Genomic DNA, 13,184 nt, shown 5'->3' with positions numbered 1-13,184 from the left:
CAAGCGAGGGAGTTCAAGTATCTCGGGGTCTTGTTCAGAAGTGAGGGCAGAATGGAGTGTGAGATGGATCTGTCATGGTGAAGAGGAAGCTTTCGATGTCCTGGTCCATCTACGTCCCAACCCTCACCTGTGGTCATGAGCTCTGGGTAGTGACTGAAAGAGTGAGGTCACAGATACAAGCAGCCGAAACGAGTTTCCTCTGTAGGGTGTCTGGGCTCAGCCTTAGAGATAGGGGGAGGAGCTCGGAGTAGAGCTGCTGCTTCTTCGCATTGCAAGGGGTCAGTTGAGGTGGTTCAACATCTGATCAGGATCCTCCTGGGCGCCTCCTGTTAGAGGTGATTCAGGCACGTCCCACTGGTAGGAGGCCATCAGGTGAAAATGAATGGATGGATGAAAGTTACTTTACCATATTACTCTCTGTGTGGAGTAATAAGTTACATCCAACATATACCAACATCACCCAAATGTGCCGATCACCAGGATGAGGAAACAACAAACCAGAGGTCAGCTCCTTATCTCCGCTGCTTTCTTTATAATGGCTTCTGGAGATACTTATTTCTTTTGACGCTCTGGATCAGTGTGGATGAATGAAAAATGAAAACACTTTATTTCCGGTGGTAACACGTAACGTGACACTGTGAATGTAACCCTAAAGTTTAAAGGTCCTGGCCCCCCTTATTTCACTGCTCCAAACTGCACTGACAACCACTGCACAGGAGCTGCTCTTCTTCGACCACCTCTCCCTCAAAACTTGCTAAATGGCGCCTCTTGGTGGCCGAAACCGTGCAGCACATTCACAAACATCACCCCTGCATTGAAATGAGATCATCGCCTGCATACAAAGAAATTGTTGAATTAAATTACACGACAGTACTTTTTAATGATTTTTATACTGTCGTTTGTACTTTTAGATATTTATTAGTATTGTCAAATAAAAGTTATTTGTCTTAAACTTATGATTGTTTTCTCTTTTTCTCAGGTCTTCAGCAGCAAAAATCTTGGGTCTTGGATGTTTTTTAATATCCCATGGAGAGAGACTCTCACTGCAGCCTGTTCTATTTTGTTCTGAAAATGTTGGCGTGCAGCCTCGTTCTGTGGACGATTAACCAGGTGCAGACTGATAAAGCGTCAAGGTACCATGTCTGAAGGGTTGGTGTTGGTTCCAAAGGTACTACGTTGGAAGTGTTTGGTGGAAACGAGGCTAAAGAGTGACAAAAAATTAGCTAAAATGGCTGAAAAAAAACAGACTGCGTGTGATAACGTTATACTGGTTTTGATACAATACATACTCAGTCTAGAGCTGAAGGTGCTCTGATGGGACTCCAGAGTGGCGTTGTCTCCTCTCGGACTCCTCCACTGACGACTCCAGTTCCACTCCCAGGATGGAACCAGCTTTCCTGACGAGCTTATTGAGTCTGGGTGTTTCTCAAAGTCGAGGGCGGATCCGTAAACAGTGTCTTCTACTTCTACCTGCCCGTGTTCCCGCTTCGTCTCCCTGCTAATCGTTCCCGCCTGTTTGCCTTGTTATCTTCAATTGAAGTATCGTCAGTCAGCTGTGACACGTTCAATGTCTTCCTAAGTTTTTGAAAACCTTACTTGCACGAGTCTTTATGAGTTTATCCATGAAACAATCTCTGAAATCAAACCTTAATAATGACATTGAAGGCGTAAAGCGATTTACTCTCACGTCTTCAAATGTGAATATTTTGCTCCTGCTCTCATCAACAGTGTCTAAAAAAATTTGGCAGAAGACCCAGGTGACTCACTCACCTCAATTCACCCTGTCGCCTGGAGCACAGGAGGCGGAGCTACGCCATCCACACCTGTCTGCCTAACTGCCACACCACCTGAGGGTGTTGGCTGCCTCTCCAGACTGCATGCACTGTGTTAAATTTAGTCTGAGAGGAAATAGAAAGGAGCCTCTACCATGAACAATAACATTATCTTATATACCTTTAATGTCCTTTATCCTCCATTCATTCAAAAACTCAGTTTTAAAACAGGAAGTCTCTGACTCACTTCAGAGCTGCTTGAAAACACAAGTACGACAGACGACATTCGGTTCATGTCTTCAGAGTATTTTATTTCATATAAGAGCAAAAATGCAGAGTTAAATGTTTTCATGGCTGGACGGCAGGTCGAGTTTCACACAAGGCGTTGTCGTCAGTGAATCTGCAGCCTGGAACACAAAACAACATTTCAGCAAGAAGACAAGACAAAGACACAAGAAGACGTTCAGAGCTCCATCTTGACGTGTGACACCTTAAAATGAATCAAAGTCCAGTTGTGAATCGACTTTTCTTTCTAAGCTTGTTTGATTTTAAGAAGTAGTAATGTGCACCACATAAAGTTACTCCGAACTTTTTGTTGGGGGACACTAAGATATGAGTCAGCTGTAAAAATGCAGCAGTGATGACTTTGGTCTCACATTGTGACGCAGTTTATTTCATTTCCTCACCTTGCAGGCTCACAAAAGGACAACCAATCACACCTTATAAAAGAATGCATCACATCTAGCAACAGGGTCGACCGCACCTCCTCACTGAGGTCACACTCTCTGTCCATTCCCTGCTCAAAGAATTCTCCTAAACTAGGACTCCTTACACAGTGAGCACCAGCCGGGATTAAAGAGCAGTTGATATTCGGTCTGAAAGTCTCTTTTCAACGAGCTAAAATGCAGTTACAACAACAACGTGTCACAAAGCAGATGAGATCAACCCCATTCACAGACAAACACTTGTCTTTATCTGGACACAGTTTCCCCACAAATACAACATGCTAACGTTATTAGCACAAGCCTATGGCATTTTACATTGTATAAATTAGCCTAGCAGCTAGCGGACTTTTCCTCTTCTCATATAAAACCAGGGACAACAGCAACATTTAACAAACGTTACATAATTCAGCTCCATTACAACTCACAAGGTTCACTGACAAAACAACTGTCTTATACTAAACACGTTTTCCAAACAAATACAACATGCTAACGTTATCAGCGCCAGCTTATGGCATTTTACATTGTATAAATTAGCCTAGCAATGAGCAGAGATTTCCTCTGCTCATATGAAGCCAGGATAAATCACACACAAGACTTAGGGTACGGAGTTAGTTATGTCGACACAAAGACTATACCGTAGGTACCGCGACAATTCAACACAGAAGTCCTGCTTAAATGTTTTCCAACCGAGCCCCGCCCACTTCAAACAAACTTAAAAGTGGCTGATATGAAATAAATAAAACTGCTGCAGAAGATATTTTGTTCATGCAAGAGCCTGTCGCTTAGAATGAGAAGCTGATTTAGAGAAAATGGTTTAATTAACTTTGTATCTCACCTGTATTCACCTGCGTCCTCGTCCACGTCCACGCTCATGGCCATAGCCATGCTTGCGCCCGCCTTTTTTGCGACGACCCCCGTGCCCGTCATCGCTGCCACTGCCACTGCCGCAGCTCCCACGGCTGCCACCACTGTGGTCACGGCCGCGGCTTCCGCTACGATGAGGGCTGTGGTCACGGCCGCGGCTTCCGCTACGATGAGGGCTGTGGTCACGGCCACGGCGATCAGGGCTGCCTCTGTCCCTGCACTGATCCTGGTCTCGGTCAGGGCTGTGGCTGCTCCTGCGCTGGCGATGGTCTCGGTCAGGGCTGTGGCTGCTCCTGCGCTGACCACGGTCACGATCAGGACTGCATCGTCTCTGGTGGTCATCGTGATCACCTCCATGGCGATCTTCCCTTTGGTCATCGTGATCACCTCCATGGCGATCTTCTCTTCTCTGGAAATCGTCTCTTCCACGGTGATCATCTTTATCCTGCCTGCCTCCAGGCCCATGGCCCCCCTTGCCACCCCCAGAGCAGTCCTGCCCCCCTGTCGCGGGGCCTTGGAAGAAGCCAGCAAGTGGGTCTTCTGTTGGATCAGAAGAAAGAATAATAAATAAATAAATCTGTTTCAAGAATAAAGCACAAACACAGAAACAACCATACAAGAGAGAATGGACAGAGGAACAGATCTTACGTTGACCGTCCCCTTGATTTTGAAAAAAGGCCATATTGTGGCGGCGGTGTTCGTCTCGGTGGCAGATGATCTCTTTAATGTCACAGCACTGAATGAAAGAAAACAGGGAGGTGCCGTTTAATGTTAAGTCGAACCAGTTTGACTGGAAAATTAAAGGCACGGCAAACAACAGTGCATTAATAAAATTAGTTCAACCTATAAGTTTGGGAAAGACTTTTAACATGCTGCAGAACTTTATTAAAGGTGTTTAGTTTTTAAAGCAACAGCTGGTTTGCTCTTTGTCTACTTTTCTGCATAAAGGAGGCGAGTTTTCCGTTCGGCTGATCACTCCTCAGCAGCTGTTCTAGATTAAACTGTAATTAGAAAATATTCCAGACACAATGTGTCACTGCCTTGATAGGAAACTAATCAATGTAACCTTCTTTTCTTTGATTAAATCTCAAAATCTACAGTAGAAGTCTCAGATCTGAACCCCTTTCCTCGTGCAAAACTCAAACTAAGGAGAGAAGAAAAATCGATGTACTTACATGAGATGAATCTCAGTCAGCGACTGAACCTGTGAGCTGACAGATGATGCACTGTAATTAATGAGCGCTGTCTCTCACAGATGCATTCGTGTCGCATCACGTCACCGTACGAGACAGGTGGAGAGAGGCGTTGTAAAGTATTTGCTAGTTTGAACCTCAGCCAAACAAAACCTGTCACCTGTTTGTATCTAAAGAGAGGAGTCAGTGAACGCATGTGCTGTCTTTCTTTATCCAAATGTTTTTCCATTTGCAGGCAGCCATGATGAGGGAGTTCAGAAAAGCAGGTGCATCTCAAGAAATTAGAAAGTAGTAAAATAGTTCAAGATTTCTTATTTCTTATTCTTTCTTATTTCAGAAAGTGAGAAAGTTGTATATATTCTGGACTTGGTCCGGTGCTTAAGGTCTGGTAATTGACGCGACCCCTCTAAAACCTTCCACTTTGTCCCCTGATGAAGTCCTTTGTTGTGTTGGCAGTGTTTTGGGTCATTGTCTTGCTGCATGATGAAGTTCCTCCCGATTAGTTTGGATGCGTTTCTCTGTAAACTGACTTCTGAATTCATTGTTGCATCGTCAATAAAGGTTAGTGAACCCGTTACCGAAGTCGCCGTGCAAGTCCAAGCCATGACACTTCCTCCACCATGCTGCACAGATGAGCCTGTATGTCCTGGATCATGAGCAGATCGGGTCTTTCTCCACACGTTGGCTTTTCCATCACTGTGGTAATAGTCTACATTCAGTGACTGTAGAGTCTGTAGGCAAACCCCGGAGATCTTGCCTCCGGAAGAAGAGCAGAAGAGCCCTGGTTTCCGGTTGTAGGCTGTTTGTAGTCCGCGGGATATTGACCAATCACGTCTGAGCTGGCTGCAGTTGTTGCCAGGTTAAACGGTCCGTGCGGTGAACTAACGAGGCGGAACATAATTGGCGTCACTGCAAACTCTAAATCCATCGCAATGGAGTCCATTGCTCTCCCCCTTCCTCTTCCTCCTCTGCATAGACTGGACCATGACGCAAGTAACCAGCAATAACCGAACCGGCATACAGTGGAGCTTGACTGAACAACTAGAAGACCTGGATTGCGCGGACAATTTAGCACTCCTAGCACGTACCTCCCAACAGATGCAGGAAAAATCACGCAATCTAGAGGTATCTGCTGCTTCACTCGGACTCAAAATCAACTAATCAAAAACCAAGGTAATGCGCATCAGCAACAAGAACAACTCTCCATAAATCATGGATCAAAATCAGTTAGAGGAGGTAGATAGGTAGGTAAATAAAATCTGGAAAGCAAAAAACATATCACTCAAAACTAGATTGCACATCTTCAACTCAAATGTCAAATCCACCCTACTCTACGGATCAGAAACCTGGAAGATGACCACCAACATCCGCAACAAACTCCAGACATTTTTCAACCGCTGCCTCTGACGCCTCCTTGGAATCTACTGGCCCAACACCATCTCAAATGTGAACTTGTGGGATCTCACTAAGCAAAAGCCATTGGAAAGCCAAATCAAGAGGAGAAAATGGAATTGGATAGGCCACACACTCAGACGACCAAACACCTCCATTATAAAACATGCACAAACATGGAACCCGCAAGGCAACAACTGACTAAGAGGGCACAAGACCAAAGAGGAGAATATGGAATTGGAGGAGTTTCATCAGTGGCCTGTGTTCTTCAGGGAATTTAAAGGCCTAAGTAAGTAAGTCAGTCCATTAAACTTTGTCCCAGAACTTTTGTGGCTCATCTCTGTACTTCCTTGCAAATTCCAATCTGGCCTTCCGGTTCTTACTGCTCATGGGTGGTTTGCGGCTTGTGGTATGGCCTCTATATTTCTCCTCTCGCAGTCTTCTTCGAACAGTGGATTGTGATACCTTCACCCCCGCCCTATGGATGTTAGTGGTGAGTAACTGGTTTGCTGACCTTGGCGTTACTGTGCTTGATTGGCCGGCCAACTCTCCTGACCTGAACCCCACAGAGAATCTATGGCGTATTGTCAAGAGGAAGATGAGAGACACCAGACCCAACAATACAGACAAGCTGACAGCTGCCGCAGGCCGATGGCATCCGTGTCACGCCGCATTGATGCAGTAATTTGTGCAACAGGAGCCCCGACCAAGTATTGAGTGCGTAAATGAACATACTTTTGAGAAGGCTGATATTTTTTGTATTATAAATCATTTTTAATTGGTCTTATGTCATATTCTAATATTTTGAGGTACTGTATTTTTTATTTTCGTGAGCTGTAAACCGTAATCATCAAAAATAAAATAAAAAAAGGCTTGAAATATTTCACTGTCACTTCAGATTTTTTGAGATGCACCTGTGAATCTGGCAGGAGTCCATCTTTTCCTGAATAACTGACTCGCCAGTGATGGAAAGTAACAGAGTACACTTACAAGCACTGTACTTCAGTAGCATTTTGAGGTGCTTGCACTTTACGTCAAAGAACAGTGTGTCAGATTTAGGGGGTTTGGTGCCATCTAGTGGTGAGGTTTGCAGATTGCAACCAGCTATAACTTCTGGTTGGATTTTCTTCAATGATCACTGTTCGGGAGATTTTTATCAGGACCAGAATTATCCACAGAGGTCTCTTCCTCTCTTTCTACAGACAAAATTGTTGCGCCAAAAAACACTGGACAATTCCTACTATCAGGCTTGAACCTCACTACCTGCGTTGCCAATTTCTCGTCTCCAAAATGTTCCTAAGCATGTGTCTGTTTTCACTTTTCCATGGGAATTAGCGTACGCCTCTTTCAGGCTTCATTTTGTGCATATGCAATGTGATTAAAAAATGCTAAAAACACTGATTAAAGCAGTTTCATGTTAAAAGAAATCTGTTTTCCAACGCTCTCATTTTGGAGGGGCGCAGGCAGGCCAGTGAGACAGGGGCCCCATAGAGAGAGTGGGCCCTCCAGCAATATGTTGGGTGGAGAATGGGTCCTTATGAGTGATTGCCAACTGGGAAATGCGTTTGTGGTCTCCGAACGAGTGACTGCACAGAGAATGATGAAAACAATTTTAACCCTGTAAGACCCAGATATAGAAAAAAATGAGCAAATTTTTTTTTGACCTCTCAGATAGTTTCAGGAGGCCTCTGATGTAGAAATCAAAGAGTTTTTAAATTTTTTTACATTTTAGTAAGTTTTTAGGGAAATGTTGTAAATTTGCAACGTTGGGCATAGTTGGGAGCAGAACTTCTGTGTTTGTACTCACTTTGTCTGAACAGATATACAGAACATTTAAAGGGCCAGTGTGTAAAATGGGTTGAAAACCGTTGGAAACAGTGACATCAGTGGTCAAATTCTAGATTGCAGGGCTCACTCGCTCACCCCTCCCCTCGGGTAAATGACGGTGGCCTCGTAGGGACAAAAAGCCTTGCGCACGAGTTTTTCAGGAGTAGGTCTATCTAGCGATGAGGTGAATGTTTATTTAGAAATCTAAGCCATGTTACGATATTGTAATGAATCCCTCACGAGCAGGAGACCAGAGTAGCGTTCCGGAAAAAGGCCCGTTTATTTGAGCGCTCCAGAAACTCCGGTAACACTCCACTCCGTCCCAAACTCTGACTCTTCTAGCGTAACAGACACACTTCATGACTTTACACACATACTCGTTTACCATACTGAGTGGGGACCCCCCTCCCCTCTCTGCTCCACCAATCTCCAGCCCGCACACTGACTGACAGCGTAGCCTGTAAACAGTGCTCAGCTGTTTATTTAGCCTAGCAATATCTCCGGACTATAGTAGCTGCAATGGACGACTTTGAACGCGATTTTGAAGAGTTTCTTGTAGCGGACACAGACCCAGAGCCATACCTGTTTGAGCCGGAGCATACAGATGAGGAACTCCATGTGTTTGATGCTGAGCGGGCGAGAAGAGAGGCTGAATGCACAGAATGGGATTAGGTGCTACTGCTACCATTGTTGGGGAGATATATCACCAGGAGGAAAAGCGCCGCAGAGAGTGCATCACAAGGAGTGAAGTTGTGTCTTCTTTTCCTCGCAGATGACGGTTCGGGTTCATTCTCTCCTGTTGCGTGGTAAGTGTGGTCCATTCGCAAACTTTATAACTAAAAAAACTTTTCACTACTCTCTATCGACGAATTACTAACACTCTCTGCTGTTTCCTCCTCCTTCTTCCTTCCTTCCGCTGTCTTCATTGGTTCATTTATACACGCGAAACGCGTTCTCTGGCTGGCTGGATTGTCCACTCTGTCTGCCGTACATACATGGCGGCGCAAGATGGCGACCTCTCTAAAGCAAGGCCCTTGATATATATATATATATAAAAGCATAATTAAAAGGCTACGAAAACCAAAGGAATTTTATTTTATAGCGATCATACACTTGTATAAACACATTAATGGGTAGAATATTCAGATTCAGATTCAGATTGACAATAAACCATGCCAAATATTACACACTGGCCCTTTAATCATTACTTAGACCATACAAACATATGAAAGGCCGCATTTTCACAGTAAAAGAAGTAACCAGTTTCTTCATAGTATTGATATTAGCTGAATAATACTCACATGATGACCTTTAAAATTTTATAAGGCTAACTTTTAAAGATAGTAAAACGAGTGTGAACACCAATCTGTGTCATCCCGGTTACTCACATGTCAAGTCCTGTTACTCTGTAAAGATAACAGGGTTGATCATTTCCAGCTAGTTGGCTTAATGCTAGTTTAAACAAATGCTGTGTACTCAACTCAACTTTATTTATAGAGCACTTTAAAAACAACAGCTGAAACAAAGTGCTGTACATAAACATAAAAACTTAAGACATAAAACAAACAATTATAAAGAATAAAAACACGAAAACAATAAAAACACTAAAACAAGAGCACAGTCTCATGCTGAGTTGAAAGCCAAGGAATAAAAAAGGGTTTTAAGATGAGTTTTAAAAATGGACAATGAGGGGGCTTGTCTGATGTGCAAAGGTAGGCCCTTCCAAAGTTTCAGAGCAGCAACAGAAAAGGCTCTATCCCCTCTGAGCTTCCGCTTGGACCTCGGTACCTCCAGGAGCAGCTGATCAGCTGACCTGACACGCTGAGCAGGAGCGTAGGGCTGGAGTAGCTCAGAGAGGTAAGGCGGGGTGAGACCATTTAAAGATTTAAAAACAAATAAAAGAATCTTAAAATGAACTCTAAAGTGCACAGGCAGCCAGTGGAGGGAGGCCAGAATGGGAGTTATGTGTTCCCTCTTACGTGCTCCATTTAAGAGACGAGCAGCAGCATTTTGAACTTACTGGAGACGTGCGAGGGAGGACTGGCTGACTCCAAAATAAAGTGCGTTTCCGTAATCCAGCTGAGACGTGATGAAGGCATGGATTAGGGTTTCAAAGTGCTGTTGTGCTAGAAAGTGTTTAACCTTTGCCAGCTGCCTAAGGTGAAAAAAGCTGGACTTACCTACTGCACCAATTTGCCGATCCAATTTAAAATCACTGTCCATCTTAAAACCCAAGTTTGAAACTGTTGGTTTCACATAATATGCCAAGGGGCAAAAGTTCAGGGCCATGCAGGCTTTAACATCTTTGAGACATAACAGAAGTGGTTTAAGCGAGAAAGCATCTTTCTTCTTCAGCGGCACATACATCTGACTATCGTCAGCATAACAATGGAAAGAAATACCATGCTTTCTGGGGATGGAGCCCAGAGGCAGAAAAAGAAAAGCAGGGGCCCTAAAATTGAACCCTGTGGAACCCCATACGACACAGGAGCAGAGCAGGACTCAGAGCCACCAATGCTTACACACATAGTTCTGTCTGCCAGATAAGACCTAAACCACTCCAGAGCACCACCACAAATGCCCACTAGGTGCCGTAACCCAGCCACTAAAATATTGTGGTCCACAGTATCAAAGGCTGTGGTTAGGTCCAGCAGAACAAGAATCACATAGTCACCAGAGTCATTTGCCAGGAGGGTGTCATTAAAAACTCTTAATAAAGCTGACTCTGTGCTATGCAGTGTTTTAAAGCCAGACTGAAAGATATCAGGATATCATGCTCGTCCATAAAGAACTTTAACTGAACATGAACGAAAATCAACAGCTTTCGCCAGGATTTTTTAAATAAAAGGCAGCTTGTAGATTGGCCTGAAATTGGCCAGCACAGTGTGATCCAGGCCAGGTTTCTTTAGCAGGGGTTGCACTACTGCATGTTTAAAACACCAGAAGACAGGCTGCTGTTAATAACGGCCAGAACCGACTGTCCTATAGTAGGGAAAACCTTCTTGAAAAAGTGAGGTGGGACTGCGTCACCCGGAGAACCTGATGGCTTAATGTGGCCAACCACATTACTTTTATAAATCCAACCGTACAGCATTGTGCACAAAGTCCACACACTTCCTAGTCTGACTTACTTTCACTTGCGCTGCATTTTCTAAGAGGAAGTCTTAATGCTGGTAGTGTCTTCTGACATCCATAAGATGGCACTGTTGATAAGAAACAACCAACTGAGAGATGTTCAGCCTCATAGCAGGACAATCTGAAACAATAGTGAACTGAAAAATAGATTCTGAACATTATATAAGATTTTTCATCATGTGCACAGAACAAATGGCCCGTAGCAAAAAATATTTTGCTTTGGTGCAAATCAAGGTGACAACAGGAGCAATGGAGAGACAAAAAGGGAATGGTTTTACACCAGTAAGGATTTTCAACTTCAATAATTCGTTCATCAAGATGCGATGTGTGATACAAGTGTTCCCTTGAATCATGTTGAGAAGTGAAACTTAGAAATCTTTGCACACCCACACAGTGGAGGTTCCTCTTTGTCCCTATTCTGAATCAGCAGGAGAAGTGGGCGGACCTGTTGGTTGGGTGTGCTCAGAGTGCAAAGTTTCCCTGTGTGCATAGAGCAGGAGTGTCCTGCACCAGCAGCACAGAAAACTCTCCTGTTGGGACAGAGGCAAAGACATTTAAGATCCTGTCACTGGGGCTCAGACGAGATGGCCGAGAGGAAAGCCGTCCTGTTCAACTTCTGGGGAGTTGCTGTCTCTTCCAGACTTCATGCAGTTTTCCACAAGTTTGAGCAGTTGCACAACCTGCCGGGGTAAGGAGACTACTGTTGTGTAACATCTGTACACTGTAAAAAATAAAAGCAGGAGAGGAATTTAAATTACGCAACTGAGGCGTTAGTTTTAATAATCTTAACAAAAATAGAACAAATCTTTTAGTTTTTTCAGTGTGACAGTGAAAGAAGTTAAAATCACTTAACAGAAGCAGAGTGAACACACTGTGCAGTTGGAAACAAGTTTAGAAAGCAGGTGCACAAACTACACGGCCAAAAGTTAATGGCAAACCTGAACAGGATAACTGGACAAAAAGACACACGTTGAATTTTGGCACAATAATTAAATGTACATTTATAAATGTTACAGCTTGAAGAATAAAACTGAAAAAGATTCATCGGTAACAGAAAGAAATGTTCAGGATCTGTTAGTGTCATGCAATTTTAGTGCCAGGCATACGACAATGTATCAGAGGAGGAAATGTTTTGTTGCATTAAGAGCATAAGGTCAGAATTTTGAGGATTAAGTTAAAATATAATTTTGAGAATTAGGACAAAATGTTTAAAACAAGATCAAATAGTTGAGAATTCAGTTGAAAGTTGAAAATAAAGATGATAAAGATGAAATGTTAAGAATAAAGTTTAAATGTTGAGAATAAAGTTTAAATGTTGAGAATAAAGATGAAATTTTGAGCATAGTTTAAATGTTGAGAATAAACCAAAAGATGATAATAAAGACTCAAGACTAGTTGGACTATTGAGAATAAATGAAATTACAAGCAATGGCACACTTTAGTCTTGACATTTAACTTTATTCTTGAAATGGTATTTCTACTTTGGTCTCAACATTTGGACTCTATTCTTGAAATGGTATTTCTACTTCAATCTCAACATTTGGACTTTATTCTCGAAATGGTATTTCTACTTCAGTCTCGACATTTGGACTTTATTCTCGAAATAGTATTTCAACTTCAGTCTCGACATTTGGAATTTATTCTCGAAATGGTATTTCTACTTCAATCTCAACATTTGGACTCAATTCTCGAAATGGTATTTCTACTTTGGACTCTGTTCTCGCAATGGTATTTCTACTTTGGACTCGACATTTAGACTCTATTCTCGAAATGGTATTTCTACTTTGGACTCTATTCTTGAAATGGTATTTCTACTTTAGTCTCGACATTTAGACTCTATTCTCAAAGTGGTATTTCTACTTCAGTCTCAACATTTAGACTCTATTCTCGAAATGGTATTTCTACTTCGGTCTCGACATTTGGACTCTATTCTCGAAATGGTATTTCTACTTCGGTCTCGACATTTGGACTCTATTCTCGAAATGGTATTTCTACTTTAGTCTCGACATTTGGACTCTATTCTCGAAATGGTATTTCTACTTCGGTCTCGACATTTGGACTCCATTCTTGAAATGGTATTTCTACTTTAGTCTCGACATTTGGACTCTATTCTCGAAATGGTATTTCTACTTCGGTCTTAAGATAGTATTTGTACTGTGTATCATACCATTGCAGTAAGTGCTGTCCGGCCAACAGGCAGCTTATCATAACACAGTGAAAGTTACGTTGGGCCGCGTTACAAACTGACTCCACCTGGCAGCATATTATACCGCCGT

General features: G+C 42.9%; 2 protein-coding genes across 3 annotated transcripts in view; one reads left to right on the top strand and one right to left on the bottom strand.

Annotated features, from left to right (window-relative positions):
• Positions 1 to 2,062: 2,062 nt before the first annotated feature.
• Positions 2,063 to 4,648, bottom strand: LOC144461876 (uncharacterized). The gene is made up of 4 exons (XM_078165632.1): positions 4,537 to 4,648; positions 4,010 to 4,097; positions 3,333 to 3,901; positions 2,063 to 2,179 (listed from the first exon to the last, which is right to left on the bottom strand). Exons 3-4 carry the CDS (start codon positions 3,824 to 3,826, stop codon positions 2,164 to 2,166), a joined length of 510 nt encoding a protein of 169 aa, XP_078021758.1. The 5' UTR covers positions 3,827 to 3,901; positions 4,010 to 4,097; positions 4,537 to 4,648; the 3' UTR covers positions 2,063 to 2,163.
• A 6,715-nt stretch (positions 4,649 to 11,363) lies between these two features.
• ephx2 (epoxide hydrolase 2, cytoplasmic) overlaps positions 11,364 to 13,184 on the top strand; it is a 46,686-nt gene continuing 44,865 nt past the window's right edge. The window contains exon 1 of one of the 2 annotated variants that reach the window (XM_033615972.2): positions 11,364 to 11,596. In XM_033615972.2, coding sequence (XP_033471863.2) covers positions 11,493 to 11,596 — 104 coding nt within the window. In that variant the 5' untranslated portion in view covers positions 11,364 to 11,492. The remainder of the gene's footprint in view (positions 11,597 to 13,184) is intronic. The other variant, XM_078165871.1, reaches the window with a different exon arrangement.

Source organism: Epinephelus lanceolatus, chromosome 24, assembly GCF_041903045.1.
Source record: "Epinephelus lanceolatus isolate andai-2023 chromosome 24, ASM4190304v1, whole genome shotgun sequence".
Taxonomy (NCBI): domain Eukaryota; kingdom Metazoa; phylum Chordata; class Actinopteri; order Perciformes; family Serranidae; genus Epinephelus; species Epinephelus lanceolatus.
This window is presented reverse-complemented; position numbering and strand designations above follow the sequence as displayed.

Bases quoted from the DNA above. Each gene is read 5' to 3' on its own strand.
- LOC144461876 (XM_078165632.1), bottom strand. From the start codon at position 3,826: ATGGGCCTGGAGGCAGGCAGGATAAAGATGATCACCGTGGAAGAGACG.